General features: G+C 42.5%; 1 protein-coding gene across 5 annotated transcripts; it reads left to right on the forward strand.

Moving 5' to 3' along the window:
* Positions 1-218: 218 nt before the first annotated feature.
* Positions 219-19,694, forward strand: LOC116620750. 5 transcript variants are annotated; one of them, XM_048726894.1, is made up of 34 exons: positions 219-415; positions 534-557; positions 927-1,119; positions 2,680-2,974; positions 3,310-5,015; positions 5,489-6,001; positions 6,194-6,324; positions 6,744-6,963; positions 7,233-7,805; positions 8,187-8,317; positions 8,417-8,600; positions 8,783-8,913; positions 9,013-9,196; positions 9,379-9,509; positions 9,609-9,792; positions 9,975-10,105; positions 10,205-10,388; positions 10,571-10,701; positions 10,801-10,984; positions 11,167-11,297; positions 11,398-11,581; positions 11,764-11,894; positions 11,995-12,178; positions 12,562-12,692; positions 13,048-13,438; positions 13,703-14,149; positions 14,337-14,369; positions 14,646-14,788; positions 16,061-16,207; positions 16,606-16,749; positions 17,641-17,730; positions 18,050-18,174; positions 18,765-18,870; positions 19,297-19,694. In XM_048726894.1, exons 1-34 carry the CDS (start codon positions 377-379, stop codon positions 19,594-19,596), a joined length of 7,956 nt encoding a protein of 2,651 aa, XP_048582851.1. In that variant the 5' UTR covers positions 219-376; the 3' UTR covers positions 19,597-19,694. The 5 variants fall into 5 exon arrangements, with proteins under 5 accessions (XP_048582851.1, XP_048582852.1, XP_048582853.1 ...); XM_048726895.1 differs by having other exon boundaries at positions 6,747-6,963; XM_048726896.1 differs by having other exon boundaries at positions 3,313-5,015.
* The last annotated feature ends 513 nt before the right edge of the window (positions 19,695-20,207 follow it).

Below are 20,207 nucleotides of genomic sequence, written 5' to 3' on the forward strand. Positions count from 1 at the left end.
TCTAGAAATCTAGCACTTCCAAGACTAGCTAAAAGATATGAAGGCAAAAACTAAGATTATGGACAAGGGGAAAATAATTCATCGCTCTCTGTTATCTCACCATAAATTCCCCTCCGATAGTAAATATGTGGATTGAAATAGAAGCCAAATTTATGTTGTCTCCGCGCGCTATAGCTAAAAACAAGTTTCGAATCTAGTAAATCCGGTTTATTACCCCAGATCAGAGCGCGCGTCTATCAATTAGCGATGTCATAAGAGACGCTCTTTTCTAATCACTTACGAAATTCCAGTAAACTTTGAGCGTATGACGGAATTTTCTCAGTAAATCTTTGCGAAAAAGTTGTTATCTTAGAGTGACGAAAGTTTTCTCCGCGCCATGGGGTGTTGTATGTCGAAGCCCAAAAATGGAGATGAGGTATGTGACCACTATGATAAGCACGTGACCCTGCTGATCCTGCTATTGAAGATTTCTAAGAAAAGAGGGAGCAGCAGTTGTTTGTTGTCTTGTTTTTGATTTTTTTTTTCTTTTTCAGGACAATGAGCCTTCACTCCGCCATGTAAGTGATAACTTGCGTTTCTTTTTGTTGACATTTGTTGGCATGCTACGAATGTGGAAACCCTCACGCAATAATTGTTTCGCACCAAATTACATTTCGTGAAAGCACTGTAGGGATGCTTAAATGAAATCGTGCAGGAAGGCTAAAATTAAGTGATGAGAGTCCGCGTTTGCAGTAGTATTACATAGAAGTGTTTACATTAGTTAAATAGTCTTTTTTCACATTCTTCACTAAAGTTTTACACAATTTTTTTTCAAATGTTTAGTTTTACATAAAATTGTTCACACTTTTTAAATAGTTTTACCGAAATTTTTAATATTTTAAAATATTTTTACAAACGAAAGGGTTATGAGCATTAATATCTCGTAGAATTCAGCACCAACAAATCCCCAGAAAAGCAAAAAGAAGGAGAAGGCAAAGGAGGCTGATGAAGGCAGCAAAGGAAAGAAAAAAAATAAGCGGTGGGGACTTAAGAGGAAGAAGAAAGCTGATGAAGGCAACAAAGGGATTAAAAACAAGAAGCGGTGGGGGTTTAAGGGGAAGAAGAAGACTGATACCGGAGGTTAGTCATTGAGGCGTTCTATTGCCTTGGTGTTCCTTATTGAGAAATCCCTGCTCACATAAAGATACCCTTACCCCTAGTCAGTCACACACTACCTAGTAGAGATAAAGAAACCGCCTGTTCAAATAAAAATAGCGTGCCCCTACCCCTAGACAAACTCTACCTAGTTGAAATAAAGGAACCGTGTGTTGACATGAAGACAGGCGCGCCCCTATCCCTAGACAAACTCTACCTAGTTGAAATAAAGGAACCGTGTGTTGACATGAAGACAGGCGCGCCCCTATCCCTAGACAAACTCTACCTAGTTGAAATAAAGGAACCGTGTGTTGACATGAAGACAGGCGCGCCCCTATCCCTAGACACACTCTACTTAGTAGAGATAACGAGCCCGGGGTTCATATGAAGATAGCATGCAAGGAACCGCGTTCCATGATAGGGAGTCACTGACCTTGCGGATACGTAGCATGATTGGAAACCATTTCAACACTAGCCAATGAAAACACTTCAAGGATTCTGGATGCCGAAAGCCAGAAAGCGATCTGAGCTCGTCAGCGAGATTTCATAGAGTATATATAAAACCGCAGCAAAGGTTTGCTGTGAAGGCTGAAAAATATTCACTGTCATAACACTGTCTGGTTCTATTTGTGAACCGATACTTATCAAACCTAACCCCCCTCTACTTGATGCGTTCATATCCCATGGGCAAACGTTTTGACTAGAAAAAACGGGGTCACGCTCCCTCGTGTGAACACGCCCTTAGCTTGAGCTAGGGCTAGAACTTTCTGTTGGACACATTTCCGTTGGCTACATTTCCGTTGGCTACATAATTAGACGAGAGATAGACCATTAATGACTTCGATTCTCTTGGTAATTAACATCCCTTTTTAGCCTTTTTTCCAATCCATTATGTATAATATAACTTTTCGAGCACTTCTGAGATTATGGCTTTCCGGATAAAGTCGACTCCTTCTCTTTTCTTGCTCATCTGAAGAACCGTTCACAAAAGCCAAAGAAAACGCAAAATTCAGGCACGTACCCAGGATTTTTCTTGGGGATGCAAAATCCTTAAAAGTGAACCTGATTTATCTGGGGGGGGGGGGGGGTGGGAGTGAGTTTTCTGATAAAAATCTGAGCACCCACGAAAGAAAAAAAAGGGAATTTTTTATGCTTTTGAAGTATCTCCAAGGGGGGACGTTTGTGTCGGCTTTGGCTTCATAAAAGGCTGACGTATGGATTGATGACATACCAGAGTGATCTAGCTTATGCTTTATAGTTTTGTCTACAAATAGCACGTCATTGTGAACCGTAAATGGACTTTCCGCCGTTCGCACCCTCTGCACCCCCCTGGTTACGGGCCTGAAACCCCAACTTAGACGGGCTTCTAATAAATTTGGTTTCCTGTAGTTGGTAAGAGTTGTGACGTCACAGGAAACCCCCTTCCCAGGATGCCTGACGGCTCATCTTCAACACAAGAAGCCCGCTTACAACGCCTGGGATTAGGCTTATCGGATCTCTTTTTCTCTTTTTCTTAAAGTTTTTTCTTCTTACGTGTAATAACAGGTCTTAGCAGTGCGTCTTCCTCGAGTGTTCTCGTGGTCCCTGGGCCTAGCAGCGTGAGATTCTCGTCAATCCGTGGTTCTTTCTCTGACATTGTGATTCCCGGACTTAGCAGTGCTGCTTTTTGTGGCTCAGCACCTGTAATGTTTACAGATCACGAAGCTACTGTTGCATCTCTCCTGATGCCAAGTGACTCGCCTACACTCTCACCTGGAGAGATACGGTTCTCTCCCGGGGAAGTACGATGTGATTGGCTGATAAGGAACATCAGTGCCTCTTCAAGTTTTTCGTCACTCGGGTATGTCGACACCCCATTAAAAAAGTTGGAGAAGATTATCTAATAAACATACATTTTCTTTCCTCTTCCACTTTTCCCAAATTCCATGATTTTTAAATGTAGAAGGCTTATTTTATTAAAACTATTAAAAAATTGCAATAAGCAACAATAAGCAACCATACCAACTTCCAATAAACGTCTGGCTTCGAATGCATACCCTCCCCTAAGGCGTAATGTATTAGCTCTTAGGCCTAAAGGTGATTGGTGCATTCACTTCGGAGCTCATAAAGCATTATTATGTTAGATTGACAGGTCACATGATCCTCTGTATTTTCATTTGTGTCTTTCCCCCATAGAAGCCTTCAACGTGAGATAAATGAGGAGGAGAAGCTCATTATCGAGGAGATAAAAGCTGAACTCATCACGATAAATAGCCAGTCAAATGGCGCCATGCGACATGAGCAGAAGGAAGAAGAGCGACTTAGGAATTTGCAGAAGTCTGATATGATTACAAGAAATCAGGCTGCGTTGATTGTGACTGACGTTATTGAGAAGGCGTATGTCCAATTCAGGCATGAGCAAAAGCACCTGAGAATCAAGAAAGAGGAGAAAATTGAGCTCATCTTAAAAAACAAAGCAGAGATGATTGTCTCAGATGTCATCCGTAAAGCGCGTGTCATCGTGCAACGTGAGGAAAGGGAGGAGAGAATCAAGAAAGAGGAGAAGATTAGGGAGGAAGAGCGTGTTAAGAAGCAGGAGAAGATGGAACATATCATACAGAATCAGGCTCAGTTCATTGTCTCTGAGGCCATTGGGAAGGCATGTGGAATCGTGAAGCGTCATCGCAAGGACTTTGAAAGAAAGATGGACCTAAAATGGTTTGAACTTACTTCGAAGAACAACAAGGGAGCATTGTTTACTGAAGAAATAGCGGATGCTAAAGATATCGATGAAAAGGGTGTTCAGGAAGAAACCGAGGTCATAAGTCCCGCTAATGCAGCAGAACCCTCTTGTACATCTGTGATTAACGGCACAAGGCTTGAAGATGGCTATTCTGTTGAGAATCGCGACAAAGTATCTCATTTGACGGGAAATCAAAGTTGCGTCCCAGAACTGCCCGTTTCCAATGGAACCCTGTTTGATAAAACCGGGATTGATAACTGCGAAAGCTACCTGCTCAATTATCAGCCAGCTGTTATTCCAATTTTTTTCATCGACTTTGAAGGCTATCAGTTCGACATCGATAAGATGGACTTCGACTTCCAGGAAGAACACTACGAAGTCATGAATTATGATTTGGTGATTAATATTCCTGGACAAGAGTCTATCCTCGTAGTCACCAATTTTAGCCTCTTCTTAGAAAAAGTGCTTGGCATTTCTGTGACAGAGGAGCAGTTTATACTTGACAACGCGTTTCTTCACGTCACTGACCTGAACACAATGTTGGCTGAAATAAGCGCATTAATTCCCGAGCAGGGTATTCACAATGCCCCTTTGGAAAGCAACGCCGTCGAGGATAAGCAAGTTTTGATGGCTAATGCCAACAAGAACGATAAGGCATCGATGGTTCGCAATGCCTGCACGGAGACAGAACACTCGGTGTTCTACCATGCCTGCGAGGATGAAAAAGCCTCGATGGTTAACCTATCCTGCGAGGATGAAAAAGCCTTCATGGTTAACCTATCCTGCGATGATGAAAAAGCTTCGACGGTTTACACCAACAAGTGCGAAACAGCAACGGCGATTCCCAATACCTGCAATGCGGAACAAGCATCGATGTTTTTTCAGGAGACAGTTGATTATGATGATGACATCTGGTTTGAGTTCCTGGAAGACAAGCACGAGTTTGAGGAGTATGACCTGGCCTTACACATACCTGGGCAAGAGTCGATCCTGAGTAAGGAAAACATGGAAATCCTTTTCGACAAGTTGTCAAAAGTGTGCTACAAGGATCACGAGCCCGAGAAGCAAGTTGATGGACAGGAACAAGAAAGTACTGATGTTCATGTCGGAGCGGTACTCGATGATGTGAAGCCAGCAGGAGAGAGCTTGGATCTAAAGGGTGAGTGTCGCCTCGTGCTAGATGTTATTTATAATACATAGCCTTTTTGCGGGTAAGAAAATGTGTAATTATATCTTTTGTAGATAGGAAATCGTCTGACCTAAATAGCTAAAAAGCAAAAACCCGGTATAGCTCGAAACCTTAATGGTGACGATCTAGCGAAGAGTTCGAGTTAAATTATAGTTTGAGTTAAGCTAATAGCAATAACTCAGAGGTAGATTTCAAAGCTATTTCTAGTGAGCTGGGAGTTCGAATTATCCGAGTTTTTTTCGGACTCTTTAATTTGGTGAAGTGTCAACTTCTTATTCTAAAGGTAAATACTAAAGATTATAGTACAAAACCTAGCTAAATATTGGCCGACAGAGCTCTTCCGTCACGTTTTTTTTCCAGAAAGAGACTGTATGAATAATGGCTCGTCACTTTACTAAGGATTTTACAAGGATATTATTGATAAAATGTATTTTCTTTTGAAGTTGAAGAGAACGAGGAAAAATCGAACGATGAGTCTGACGAGTCCAGCGCTGTCGTAATTCAAGAGATAGCATCGATGTTGTCCTTCGAGAGCTGGTACAAAGCACCACTAGTCCAACGCACAACCGTGCGCCCTTCAAACGTGCCAGAAAGGAAAAGAGAATGGTGGGAATTCCCACCCCCTCCGTCCGTCAACGAGTCCAGTTTACGAAAGCTTGAAGCTATAAGACTAGAGCAAATACAAGCCCGTAATATGTCCTCTTTAATGGTTCTGGCCACTCAAGCGGATAAATGGTTGAAAACTCGGATTAAGCAGCCTGTCCAAGAAATTGTAAAGGATTCCAGGAAGCAGGAGTCTGAGTCATCCTCGAAAGCATCACATGGCGAGATGACGTCATCAAGGCAAAAAAGACGCAAGAAAAAATCACGTTCTCAAAGACACGAGGGACACGAGGTGACTGCTTCGACTCGCCAGAAACATTCCTCCTCCAAGGAAAAACAGGAACAGACGTGTGGTAGGTTGGCAATATAAATAATTTTTTATTGCTAATAAACGTTTACTATTAATGAATGGGCTGGCGAATGTTACTTGTTTTCTGTATTTTAAAGAATCACTGTCTAGCCTCCATTTTGTCATCTCTCGCAAAATCCCAAGTGCGAGAGAAGCTCTTTTAAACATCCGAAAAATAATGTCCTTTTTATTAAAGGCGAGCAAGTGTGTTTGGCAGCATCAATTGCCTCTCAAAGTGCACCAGTGGCTGACATTGCTGAGTGCGCCGGAGCCATAGGATCGGGTCCTACCATCTTTGTCGAAGGGTATTATACAGCGGAAGATGAGGTACAATACAAAATATACATCATCTTCATACATCCTGATAGTAATTTGACGGGCTCTTAACTTATATCATCATTATCATCATGTAATTATTGGCATCATCCATCAATACCAGCATGGAGTGTACTTTTTACTTACTTACTAGTTTTGTCTTCATTATTATGATTACCTCGCACCATCGTTATCATCATTATATCAGCAACAACACAATTATCATCATTATCACAACAACATCTCAATCATTAACATCAGCATCAATTTAGTCATCATTGCCATCACACAAAAAAAACTTTTATAATAGTCTTTTCGGTAATAACAGTATTATTATTCTCCATATAACATCAGCAATACTTAGAATATTATTTTATACGCAGACGAAATTCAAGCACAGTGCTCATTTGGCTTTTCAATATTATTTCTAGAAGACTTCCGAAGCTACCCCCTTCTCAGACGCCTACGCATACCTTCTCCAGGTGCGAAGGTCAGTTGATCCTGAAAGGAGTGGTAACACTTCACCCACACCCTCTTCGTCCTCGACGCACAGTGACGCGTTCGATGAAGTGGTACCTCTTTGGCTGCTATCGAGCTCTTCTAGTGAGAGTGAGATGGAGACGCCAAGGCAAGCATCGAAACTGCGGTCAGGTACGAATCTAACGCGTGTTTAAACATAGGTTCCATAACATTGCCATTATAACTTCAGTAACATTGCCCTGACTGTCTGTAGTTTCCATACCCTCTTTCCTTTTCTGAGGGCTAGATAAGGACTTTTAAAATAGCTTTATTGTGAGAAGGCAATCGTGGAACAAAGTTTGGTTTGGTTTTCAGACCAATAAACCAAATCTTTCAAAATCTTTTTGTAATTTATGAAGACAATTTAGTGTGTTTTTCATGGGACTTTTAACGTTTTAAAGGTGGTAAAGAAAAGAATCAAACTAAGAATGGAGCATCGCTGGTGCAAAGCTCAAAACGTCGTAAAAAGACCACTGAGCGTAAATGGGGTAGTGGGAAATGGGAGATCCCTCTTCCCCCACCGACCACCCGCAAGTCAAGCAAGGGCAACAAGCACCTCAAGTTGGCCTTGACGAAGTCATCCTCGAATGATTTTGTCATTAAACGCTGTCCGACTACCACCAACGCCAACGGCCCAGAAAGCAAAAGTGGAGAACGGGAAATTACTCTTCCTCCACCGACCGTCCACGAGTCAGGAGTTACTGACAAGCAAAATCGCCTGAAGCTGGCCGCTACTATGCCATCCTCCACAGGCCTGGCCAGTAAACCTGAAGGCTGTCTTACTAATCAGACTGAGCAGCCTGTCCAGGAAATGGTAAAGGATTCCAGGAAACCGAAGACTGTCTCATCCCTGGAAGCATCAGGCTGCGCGATGACGTCTTCAAGACGTGAAGGACACGAGGAGACAAGTTCCTTCTCGATTTTGGAACCTCAACCGTCGGCAGCCTTTCAAACAAAAGACACCCACCCCAAAGGTAAGCTGTCCTAGAAGTAAGATTGTCGTGGTGCTGATGTTTTATTATTTCAATTAAAGAATGTCGACCATTTACTCCTTTGTTATGGTTTATCATTTAAATTACAGCAGTTTATTTGCACGTAAACTTCAAAGAAACAATCTGAGAATGTATCCTGATATGTTATTGACGGTATTTGATGAAAAATATCTTGGTTACTTGCTTGAATTAGCAGATGGAAATGGATTCTTTGAGTGACACGCCATTCAGCGGGAGCATAAAATGGCGGCGTGAATGGCCTTCTTTAAGATAAAGTGATTAGGGGAACTCCTAAGATTAATCTATTGTGTAAATTTTGACTTCAACTACAGCATGATCGTTGATAAAACGTATTATTTTTAGGTGGAAAATCGTGTAGGAAAGCTTTGCCCGCTCCCCAAGATGCACCGGTGAGTGTCGTGTCAGATGAGGCAGCTGGACCAGATCCTACGTCAATGTGTGGTCCATCGTCATGGAAACAAATAAACGAAGAGGTACTTACCAACTCTTACAGACCCAAATTTTCTATACAATCCTTCACACAGCTCATCACTTCAAATAATTACTCCAATTACCACCGTCTTACTAATCAGGTTGAGCAGCCTGTCCAGGAAAGGGTAAAGGATTCCAGGAAACAGGAGCCTTTGTTATCCCTGGAAACGACGGACTGCGCGATGACGTCTTTGAGACGTGTAGGACACGAGGAGAGAAATTCCTTCGCAATATTGGAACCTCAACCGTCGACAACCTTTCAAACAAGAGAAAGGCACCCCAATGGTAAGCTTTCCTAGAAGTGAGATTGTCGTGGTTGTTGCTATTAAACGGAAGCATAAAATGGCGGCGTGAATGGCCTTCTTTATAAGATAAAGTGATTAGGAGAATTGCTCCAAAGATAAGTTTCTTGTGTAAATTGTGACTTCAACTTCAGCATGACCGTTGATCAAACGAATTATTTTTAGGTGCAAATTTGTGTAGGGCAATTTTGCCCGCTCCGCAAGATGCACCGGTGAGTGTCGTGTCAAATGAGACAGCTGGATGGGATCCTCCGTCAAACTGTAGTCCATTGCCATGGAAACAAATAAACGAAGAGGTACTTAACAACTCTTACATACCCAAATTTTCTATACAATCCTTCACACAGCTCATCACTTCAAATAATTAATGCAATTACCACCGTCTTACTAATCAGGTTGAGCAGCCTGTCCAGGAAAGAGTAAAGGATTCCAGGAAACAGGAGACTTTGTTATCCCTGGAAACGACGGGCTGCGCGATGACGTCTTCAAGACGTGTAGGACACGAGGAGAGAAGTTCCTTCGCGATATTGGAACCTCAACCGTCGGCAACCTTTCAAACGAGGGAAAGGCACCCCAATGGTAAGCTGTCCTAGAAGTGAGATTGTCGTGGTTAATGCCATTAAACGGAAGCATAAAATGGCGGCGTTAATGGCCTTCTTTATAAGATAAAGTAATTAGGAGAATTGCTCCAAAGATAAGTTACTTGTGTAAATTATGACTTCAACTTCAGCATGACCGTTGATCAAACGAATTATTTTTAGGTGAAAAATTGTGTAGGGCAATTTTGCCCGCTCCGCAAGATGCACCGGTGAGTGTCGTGTCAGATGAGACAGCTGGATGGGATCCTCCGTCAAACTGTAGTCCATTGCCACGGGAACAAATAAACGAAGAGGTACTTACCAACTCTTACATACCCAAATTTTCTATACAATCCTTCACACAGCTCATCACTTCAAATAATTACTGCAATTACCACCGTCTTACTAATCAGGTTGAGCAGCCTGTCCAGGAAAGAGTAAAGGATTCCAGGAAACAGGAGACTTTGTTATCCCTGGAAACGACGGGCTGCGCGATGACGTCTTCAAGACGTGTAGGACACGAGGAGAGAAGTTCCTTCGCGATATTGGAACCTCAACCGTCGACAACCTTTCAAACGAGGGAAAGGCACCCCAATGGTAAGCTGTCCTAGAAGTGAGATTGTCGTGGTTGCTGCCATTAAACGGAAGCATAAAATGGCGGCGTGAATGGCCTTCTTTATAAGATAAAGTAATTAGGAGAATTGCTCCAAAAATAAGTTTCTTGTGTAAATTATGACTTCAACTTCAGCATGACCGTTGATCAAACGAATTATTTTTAGGTGAAAAATTGTGTAGGACAATTTTGCCCGCTCCGCAAGATGCACCGGTGAGTGTCGTGTCAGATGAGACAGCTGGATGGGATCCTCCGTCAAACTGTAGTCCATTGCCATGGGAACAAATAAACGAAGAGGTACTTACCAACTCTTACAGACCCAAATTTTCTATACAATCCTTCACACAGCTCATCACTTCAAATAATTACTGCAATTACCACCGTCTTACTAATCAGGTTGAGCAGCCTGTCCAGGAAAGAGTAAAGGATTCCAGGAAACCGAAGACTGTCTCATCCCTGGAAGCATCAGGCTGCGCGATGACGTCTGTAAGACGTGTAGGACACGAGGAGAGAAGTTCCTTCGCGATATTGGAACCTCAACCGTCGGCAACCTTTCAAACGAGGGAAAGGCACCCCAATGGTAAGCTGTCCTAGAAGTGAGATTGTCGTGGTTGTTGCTATTAAACGGAAGCATAAAATGGTGGCGTGAATGGCCTTCTTTATAAGATAAAGTGATTAGGAGAATTGCTCCAAAGATAATGTTCTTGTGTAAATCATGACTTCAACTTCAGCATGACCGTTGATGAAACGAATTATTTTTAGGTGAAAAATTGTGTAGGGCAATTTTGCCCGCTCCGCAAGATGCACCGGTGAGTGTCGTGTCAGATGAGACAGCTGGATGGGATCCTCCGTCAAACTGTAGTCCATTGCCATGGAAACAAATAAACGAGGAGGTACTTACCAACTCTTACAGACCCAATTTTTCTATACAATCCTTCACTCAGCTCATCACTTCAAATAATTACTGCAATTGCCACCGTCTTACTAATCAGGTTGAGCAGCCTGTCCAGGAAAGGGTAAAGGATTCCAGGAAACAGGAGACTTTGTTATCCCTGGAAACGACGGGCTGCGCGATGACGTCTTCAAGACGTGTAGGACACGAGGAGAGAATTTCCTTCGCGATATTGGAACCTCAACCGTCGGCAACCTTTCAAACGAGGGAAAGGCACCCCAATGGTAAGCTGCCCTAGAAGTGAGATTGTCGTGGTTGTTGCCATTAAACGGAAGCATAAAATGGCGGCGTGAATGGCCTTCTTTATAAGATAAAGTGATTAGGAGAATTGCTCCAAAGATAAGTTTCTTGTGTAAATTATGACTTCAACTTCAGCATGACCCTTGATCAAACGAATTATTTTTAGGTGAAAAATTGTGTAGGGCAATTTTGCCCGCTCCGCAAGATGCACCGGTGAGTGTCGTGTCAGATGAGACAGCTGGATGGGATCCTCCGTCAAACTGTAGTCCATTGCCATGGAAACGAACGAGCAAAGAGGTACTTAGTACCAACTTACAGACCCAAATTTGCTATACCATCCTTCTCACAGTTAATCACTACAAATAATTACTGCAATTTCCACCGTCTTACTAATCAGGTTGAGCAGCCTGTCCAGGAAAGGTTAAAGGATTCCAGGAAACAGGAGACTTTGTTATCCCTGGAAACGACGGGCTGCGCGATGACGTCTTCAAGACGTGTAGGACACGAGGAGAGAAGTTCCTTCTCGGTTTTGGAGCCTCAACCATCGGCAACCTTTCAAACGAGAAAAACGCACCCTAATGGTAAGCTGTCTTAGAAGTGAGATTGTCGTGGTTGTTGCCATTAAACGGAAGCATAAAATGGCGGCGTGAATGGCCTTCTTTATAAGATAAAGTGATTAGGAGAATTGCTCCAAAGATAAGTTTCTTGTGTAAATTATGACTTCAACTTCAGCATGACCCTTGATCAAACGAATTATTTTTAGGTGAAAAATTGTGTAGGGCAATTTTGCCCGCTCCGCAAGATGCACCGGTGAGTGTCGTGTCAGATGAGACAGCTGGATGGGATCCTCCGTCAAACTGTAGTCCATTGCCATGGAAACAAACGAGCAAAGAGGTACTTAGTACCAACTTACAGACCCAAATTTGCTATACCATCCTTCTCACAGTTAATCACTACAAATAATTACTGCAATTTCCACCGTCTTACTAATCAGGTTGAGCAGCCTGTCCAGGAAAGGTTAAAGGATTCCAGGAAACAGGAGACTTTGTTATCCCTGGAAACGACGGGCTGCGCGATGACGTCTCCAAGACGTGTAGGACACGAGGAGAGAAGTTCCTTCTCGATTTTGGAGCCTCAACCATCGGCAACCTTTCAAACGAGAAAAACGCACCCTAATGGTAAGCTGTCTTAGAAGTAAGATTGTCGTGGTGCTGATGTATCATTATTTCAATAAAAGAATGTCGATCAACCGCTCCTTTATTATGGTTAATCATTTAAATTACAGCAGTTTATTTGGAAGTACACTTCAAAGTAACAATCTGAGAATGTAGTATGATATGCTATTGACGGTATTTGATTAAAAATATCTTGGTTACTTGCTTGAATTAGCCGATGGGAATGGATTCTTTAAGTAACTCGCCATATTGAACGGGAGCATAAAATTGCGGCGTGAATGGCCTTCCTTTAAGATAAAGTGATCAGTGGAACTCCAAAATTAAGCTATTGTGTAAATTATGACTTCAATTACAGCATGAGCGTTGATAAAACGTATTATTTTTAGGTGGAAAATTGTGTAGGGCAGTTTTGCCCGCTCCGCAAGATGCACCGGTGAGTGTCGTTTCAGATGAGACTGCTGGATCGGATCTTACGTCAATCTGTGTTCCACCATCATGGAAACAAATGAACGAAGAGGTACTTACCAACTCTTACAGACCCAAATTTGCTATACAATCCTTCACACAGTTTATCACTTTAGATAATTACTGCCATTACCAGCCAGTTTTTATCTGCCTGCAAGTTCCCGTTTTGTCATCATATGTTTGACCCTATGATGGAAAGACTGGTGGTTGCGGTTAAAAATTTGCTGGTAACATGGCAGTAATTATTCGAAGTGATCAATTGTGTGAAGACAAACGCGCTGTGCAATGGAAAAATAAAGAGATAAAAGTTATAAGCTGAAACCTTCAGTAGGTCTATATGGTGTATCGAGCTCTGTATTGTGAATCAACATGAAAATAATTTTGTTATTTCCTATTTTTTTTCGTAGAAACCTCGACATGCAGTTTCATTCTCGGAGACTTCTACGTACTTGCTGTCCCCACGGTCACGTGATACTGAGTCAAGCGCTTGCCCTTCGTCTCCCTCGCCTTTCGCACTGAGTGACATTCGCGAGATCCCGTATGACATACGCGGGTCTTCGGATGACATGTGCGTGATCCCAGATGACATGTGCGAATTCCTGGATGATATGTGCGAGTCCCCAGATGAAATACGGGGTACCCCGGATGACATGTACGAGTCCCCGGATGACATGGTTAAGTCCCCGGATGATACCTCGGGGCACACGTCCGAAGACGAGGTACCTCTTTGGCTGCTATCGAGCTCTTCTAGTGAGAGTGAGATGGTGACGCCGAGGCAAACATCACAACTGCCGCCAGGTAAATGACTCACTCATATTGAAACCTGGTCGAAAATAATGTAATGCCAACTGCTATGGTTAAAAGCTAACCACCATAGCTTTGTGGACTCTCTTATACATTTAGGCTGTATAGGTCAGGGTTTTGTAGTGTTACCTTTTAATCCGTTGTCCTGTCACTTTTTTCCATCACTGTTCCAGAACTGCGTTTGCTATTCAGTAGAACCGCCAAGGCTTAGTTTGCAAGTCTTGCAATGTTTCTCTAATTTTTAATGATTTCTTTTAGATGACAAGAAGAGACAGAATATTAGTAAAGCGACATTCAGAACATCAAGTGCGGTGAACTCATCTGACCTCACGTTGCTACCAGCGCAAACAAAGGACGATTCTGTTCGTCACACCAAGGCCAATGGGTCAGAGGAACGGGACATTACTCTTCCACCAGCGACCGTCCACGAATCAGGCGTGATTGACAAGCAAAATCATCAGCCCTCTAAGCTGGCCGCAACAATGCCATTCTCGACAGTCCTGGCCAGTAAACGTGAAGGTTGTCTTACTAATCAGGTTCAGCAGCCTGTCCAGGAAGTGGTCAAGGATTCAAGATTTCCTGTGTCATCCCTGGAAGCGTCAGGTGGCGCGATGACTTCATCAAGTCAGGAGGACACAAGATCTTCCTCGATCTTGCCATCACCGCCGTCGGTAGCATTCCAGGCGAAACAGACGCTGTCTGGAGGTAAGGGGACTAGATAATCGGTTTTACAACTAAAAATGGTATTTATTTACTCCGTGTATTCGACTCGTGCTGATTGTGCTGATTTTGTAACTTATCAAACCCGCTGCAAGTGAGATTTCAGTTCTCTAGGTGCTGTTAATCACTGTCACGCGAGTAGAGTTTTCTAATACACCATTTTTGCTTCCAGAGTTCTCTGAATGTGTTTCAAGGTTCCTGCTAAGTAAGTCAATGTTTTTATATCCTTAGATTTGAAAAAAAAAATTCTTAGAAAACGTAGTTCTGCCGGCACCAAATGTTGTCATTTGGAATATTATGTGTATCAACAACCCCCCAATTAACCCATATGTTCATAATCACATGTCATCATATGCCATCTATATTATGGTATTTTCCTTGCACTTGGTGGTAGTTTCTCTGTACACCCTGATTCTATAAAGTAAAATTCGGCGTTCATTTGCACGCTTCTTACACATGTCGACGCTTGTTTCTCTTGCAGAGACCTCTCAGTTGAACCTCAGAGAAACCAATGACAGCGCCTTGTCCCCTGATGAGAGTAATATGTCCTTAGATGAAAGTTCATCTTTTGACATGGAGTCCTCCTCCTCTCATTCAGTACTTGGAGACTCACGCTTGCACGAGGTGAGTTTTGGATGCATTTTAAAAAATGAAATAAGAACTATATTCTCGTCATGGTCACCCGCCAACAATGCCTCAGAACCATGATGGGGATACGGGAGAAACGAGTCCTGAGGCGGAAGTGAGCGGTAATGTCCCCGTACATGTTCGCCTTTATTGCTGCGGGGAGGAGAAAGAGCGTGGGGGGGGGGGGGGGGACGAGGGACGAAAGTGCTGTCGAGAGTAATATAAAATCCAAACTATCTATCAACAATATTTGCCGGGGAGGGATCCTCGATGTACGGAAAATTACTAGTCAGACGTTATGTCGTCATATTTTCTCATCCTTATTAATTATTTAGCAGGACGCCAGCCAATCAAATTACTTAAATTTGGTCACATGATGATACTTGAAATCTGGTCTAGTCCAGTGTCTAAAAGACGGGGAGGGTATTGAATTTAGCAGGGAAGAAGAGCTGGGGGTGACAACAGTCCATGAACTGAATTAATTTTGTTCCAGTCCTCGGACTTAATTCACTCTCACAAACAGCACATTATTTTGTCCTCACCTTAATCCTTGATCAAGTTACAATAGGTAGGTTATAGAACATACAACTAGAAGTAAATAATAGTAATATTGCAGCTACCACTTATGTTTACAGGGCCATTGGGTGCATCATAAGACCAGCCAAGATCTGGTATAAAGTTCGAGGTTTTCAAGATCGGATAGTCTTATATTGAAGATTGTTGACTCCTTTGCGGTTATTTTGTTTACTCGGTTAGCACGCCAGTTTTCAAACCTGTTGACACACCACTTCTTCTTGTATCTTGTCGACGCGGGTACAGCTTGCGCCAAAGCTACTTCTTCCTCATCTTTACTTTTGGCTTCGCTGGAATCAATTGCTTTTTGACAGCATTAAAACATGGACTTGCTAGAAAATAGCATAAACTTGAGCTTTATTCCCAATGGAAGCATCCAGGGAAATCAAGACGAACGAAGAACGTGACATGTTCTTGATTTTAGATGGACGGTTAGACAAAGCGCATAGAAATGAAAATCTAAGGATAGAGGAGGGAAATTCAAATTTACGTAATTTTGTTGGCTGGCGTCCTGCTAAATAATTAATAAGAATGAGAAGTCATTTCAAAGCCTCCAAATCGGACTGGACGAGATTTCAAGTCCGCGCGATTAGTTCCAGTTCGAGGCCGAGAACTGGAACTAATCGCGTCCAGTCCTCGTTGTCGGCTTTAAAATATTACTTCTCACAGGTTTTTACCTGCGTATTTTTTTTTTAGATCCGCTCATCGGTCGCTGACCTTATAAACCTCGCACGCGGCTCTAGAGATATCATCGGCGGGAAGGCCAGCTACCATAGATTATCCGTCAACGACGAAAGCGACCAAATATCGATTCACTCCGAGCCCTCGGATCATGACCTAGAGGTAATACACCAATATACATATATATGGTCACATTGCCATGTTAAGATGTTATCTAAACTTTCAAATATCCTTATCAACCTCCATTTAAAACCATTTTAGACGACGAACAGACCACAGAGCATAGCTGCTAAGTTGCTCTGTGAGTCTATTACCTAGATATGTTCTTATCTATCGTTTGTTATTGACTTTCAAGTAAACAGGGCGCGGTAACCAAACTTATGTGTTCTGGTTGATTATAAGATCCTGTCCAGCTTATTTTTCCCGACATTTTCACTGCTTTGATTATCACTGTTAGTTGTTGTTTTATTTGATTCTTTATTTGATTCTCAAAACCAGCAATTAGATTATAAGTGTTTTATCAATTCTCCTATGATAAAAATACTTTATGGTTGCTCCAGGCTATAAGGGCTTTTCTTGCCCATGTAAACGATGCCCGAGAATCCCTGGGTCTGAGCCCGGTCGGAACGGCCACAGCCATTAAATATCTACTCGCGCGAAACTACGACGCACCAAAAGCGGTGGAGCTGTACCATGACTCCATGGTGAGTACCAGATAAGGTCATGACTCCATGGTGAATTCACCATTTGAGGTCATGACTCCATGGGTGAGTACCATATTAGGTCATGACTCTATGGTGAGTACCATATAAGGTCATGACTCCATGGTGAGTACCATATAAGGTCATGACTCCATAGTGAGTACCATATAAGGTCATGAAGATCGTGACTCCATGGGTGAGTACCATATAAGGTCATGACTCCATGGGTGAGTACCATATTAGGTCATATCTCCATGGTGAGTACCATATTAGGGCATGACTCCATGGTGAGTACCATATTAGGGCATGACTCCATGGTGAGTACCATATTAGGGCATGACTCCATGGGTGAGTAACATATTAGGTCAGGGCTCCATGGTGAGTACCATATAAGGCCATCTCTATTATGAATATACCTTTTACCATATTGAATCATGATTCCATGGGTGAGTACCATATAAGGCCATCTCCATAGTGAATATACCATATAAGGTCATGAAGATTATTACTCCATGGGTGAGTACCATATTAGGTCATTGCTCCATGATGAGTACCATATAAGGCCATCTCTATTATGAATATACCATATTAGGTCATGTCTCCATGGTGAGTACCATATAAGGCCATCTCCATTGTGAAAATACCATTAAAGGTCATGACTCCGTGGTCAATATGCGGCCTCCATGAATCCGTGGTGAGGATCATATACGATTCCATTTTGAGCGTATATCGACATACCATATAAGGTAAAGAGACCATGGTTATTCGTCATATAAGCCCACATAATGCCACATAAGTTTTGACTGACGACTTCCCAATAGATGGCCTTCTTTGTTGTTGGAGTTGCACTTTGATGTTGGCCTTTGCATAATTGCTGATATTGTTTCTTGACAGCGTCTGCGCAAGACGTACGACTTGGACACCTTCTCGCCTCACAGAAAGAGTGTTCAAAAGGAGCTCAGCTCGGGCAAATTCACCATCCTGGTAAGTATATTTAATGAGCCTCAGGACAAGTTCTTAGCAATTATCTAATTTAAAACGTTGTTAGGGCAAACGGCAAATAAATGGAAGATCTAAGACCGAAATTATGGGTACAACCATATATAGATGACCTTTATGAATGAACATGGATGTAACTCGATAACCTAACATATCTCTGTGCATTTGGTAGAAATGTATTAAGATTCATGCCTCCTCCCGGTCGTAGAACTGTATATTCTTGGTAAAGCTCACGAAAAGAAGTCAAAGAAAGCTTTTATATCATTTACATATGTACTCATTACTTGTTTAATTCTCCCATCAGCCCCTTCGCCGTGAGTACGAGCCCTTCGTGGCCCTTGTGACTGCCTCCCTGCACAACCCAACTGAGTGTGATCACGTGACAGCTATCCAAGCGCTTGTATTCCAGCTGGATGAGGCCATGCGCAGGTAGGGGAGACCGCTGACAGTTCTTCGTCTGATATCGTCATATGTCGTCATTACGATTGTCTTGTGGGTGGGTGGGTCGTGGGATATTGTAGTGTGTAGTTAAGCTTTGTGTTGAAGGGATTGCGTGCGTGTGATATGGTAGTGGTTGTGGTTTGTTGGGCTGTGTGTATGGTGTAAGGGCCGGTTGACTGCTAGTGAAGGGATTGGTGGCTGGTGGAGGATGTGGTTTTGTCATCTTTAAAAAAGACTTTGAATTAAAAAAAACCTCTGAAGCGACATCTGCTTTTGAAGTTATGGATAAACAGTTATCTCTTTGTTTTTCCGTTATCTTCTGGAATTACGAGAAAACTAAAAGAGGAAGCAAGCGATGCAGAGCAAAACAGATAAACAACATCAACACACAAGAGCTTTTTTTCAGTTTAATGATGATAGAAGAAGCATTTGTTAGTTTTTTACGTCTTTGCTGATGCTTAATGAGTATTCACGCGTAACATTTTCGGACCAATTATAATTAGGCGAATTTTTTTTTGTCCGAATAATCGTTTAGTTCTCTGTTACCCTCCTAATATATCATATTGTCTTCTTTGCAGCCCTGTCGCTCAGCGTTGTGGCCTCGATATCATCCTTGACATGACGGGCGCTAACTTCAGGAACATCGACTTGGCTTTCTTCAGACAAGTTGTGGACGTGGTACAGGTACGACCAAGTGGAGTAATAGAGTGTACGAGAAAGTGTCTTCATATTGTCTGCTCTTCATATTGCCTGTATTCTCTAGTCGTTGTATAAATAGGGAAATAAGAATAGTTCTCGTGCTTGGTAATGAGTAATGAGTACTGGGTGCAATATTGAGGTGATTTCAAGTTTTCTCCGGAAATCATTTGATCACGTGGACAGAATTGTTTACTTACCAATTTTCACACAACCAGTTTTAGCATAGAATGTTATTCTGTAGGTATGAGCTAGTATGAATCACTTCCTTCGGTGGCGAAAATCATATCTCGAAAATCACGCTGGCTCGCTAAGTGCATAAGGAATTTGCGCAACATCATTTTCCTAGACTTTCGTTAGCCTTCCTGTACCGCTACAGCAATCCATTCACTTGTTTCCATATCCTCTTTCCAGAATGGCTATCCCGCCAGGCTCAACCATGTGTACGTTGTATCTCCTCCGATGTGGATGCGGGCGGGTCTGTACGTTAGACTTTGCCCCAATGCACGCAAGAAGATAGAGATCGTGACCCCGCGACAACTTACCGAGCGATTGCCTCTCACGTCCGTTCCCTTGAGCCTTGGCGGGCTTGCTCTGGTCAAGCACAAGGAGTGGTTACGTCAGTGTATCGATTCCTATGACGACCGCGCAGCGTTCAATGACGTCAGGGTCTCCTCAGGCAACAAGAGACTTACTATCTTCCGGGAACACTAGATCAGAATAGATGCCCATGTAATAGCAGAACCTAACGAAACTTGTTTATATTATTTATGTAAATTATTGTACCATAAAAAGAAACATTATCTTTGAAATTTGTAATCATATTAAGTTCACAATTGGTTTCTTGTTATAGGCGTATTGAAAAGGATGGGAGTATGGGTATAGACTAATGGTCTGTTCCGGCATTGTAGGAGCAGGGAAATAAGGCAATACAGGGTTGTAGTTTTTGATAAAAATGTTTTGGTTCAGCGAGAGGCGGAAAGAGAGGCGGTGCCAAGTTTTAACTCGCCGATCCTAATAATTCAAATAATGCATATTACCCCTTGGGATTGAAGTTTTCCAGAAATGCAGGTATGGAAGGGGGGGGGGGGGGGGACAAAGACTTTAGAAATTGAATGTCGTGTCATATCGCCCCCTTCTTACAGGATGGTGAAGAGTCTTTTTGTGAAACGAGATTTGGCCATTTTCCATGTCCGCGAAACGTGATTTAACTCTCCTCGTAAAACGTAAGAATCTTAGTGTGTTGAACGGAGAATCATGTGACCTTTCCAAAATAGATATGTATTGTCGCATGCACTAAATACTAGTTTTTTATTTTATTTTGG

This window comes from Nematostella vectensis, chromosome 4 (assembly GCF_932526225.1).
Source record: "Nematostella vectensis chromosome 4, jaNemVect1.1, whole genome shotgun sequence".
Taxonomy (NCBI): domain Eukaryota; kingdom Metazoa; phylum Cnidaria; class Anthozoa; order Actiniaria; family Edwardsiidae; genus Nematostella; species Nematostella vectensis.

Excerpts from the sequence above, each read along its gene's own strand:
- LOC116620750 (XM_048726894.1), top strand. The coding sequence starts at position 377 with ATGGGGTGTTGTATGTCGAAGCCCAAAAATGGAGATGAG. Across the intron at positions 9,197-9,378 it reads GAGGGAAAGGCACCCCAATG|GTGAAAAATTGTGTAGGGCA; the intron begins GTAAGCTGTCCT and ends AATTATTTTTAG. Across the intron at positions 11,895-11,994 it reads GGAAACAAACGAGCAAAGAG|GTTGAGCAGCCTGTCCAGGA; the intron begins GTACTTAGTACC and ends CTTACTAATCAG.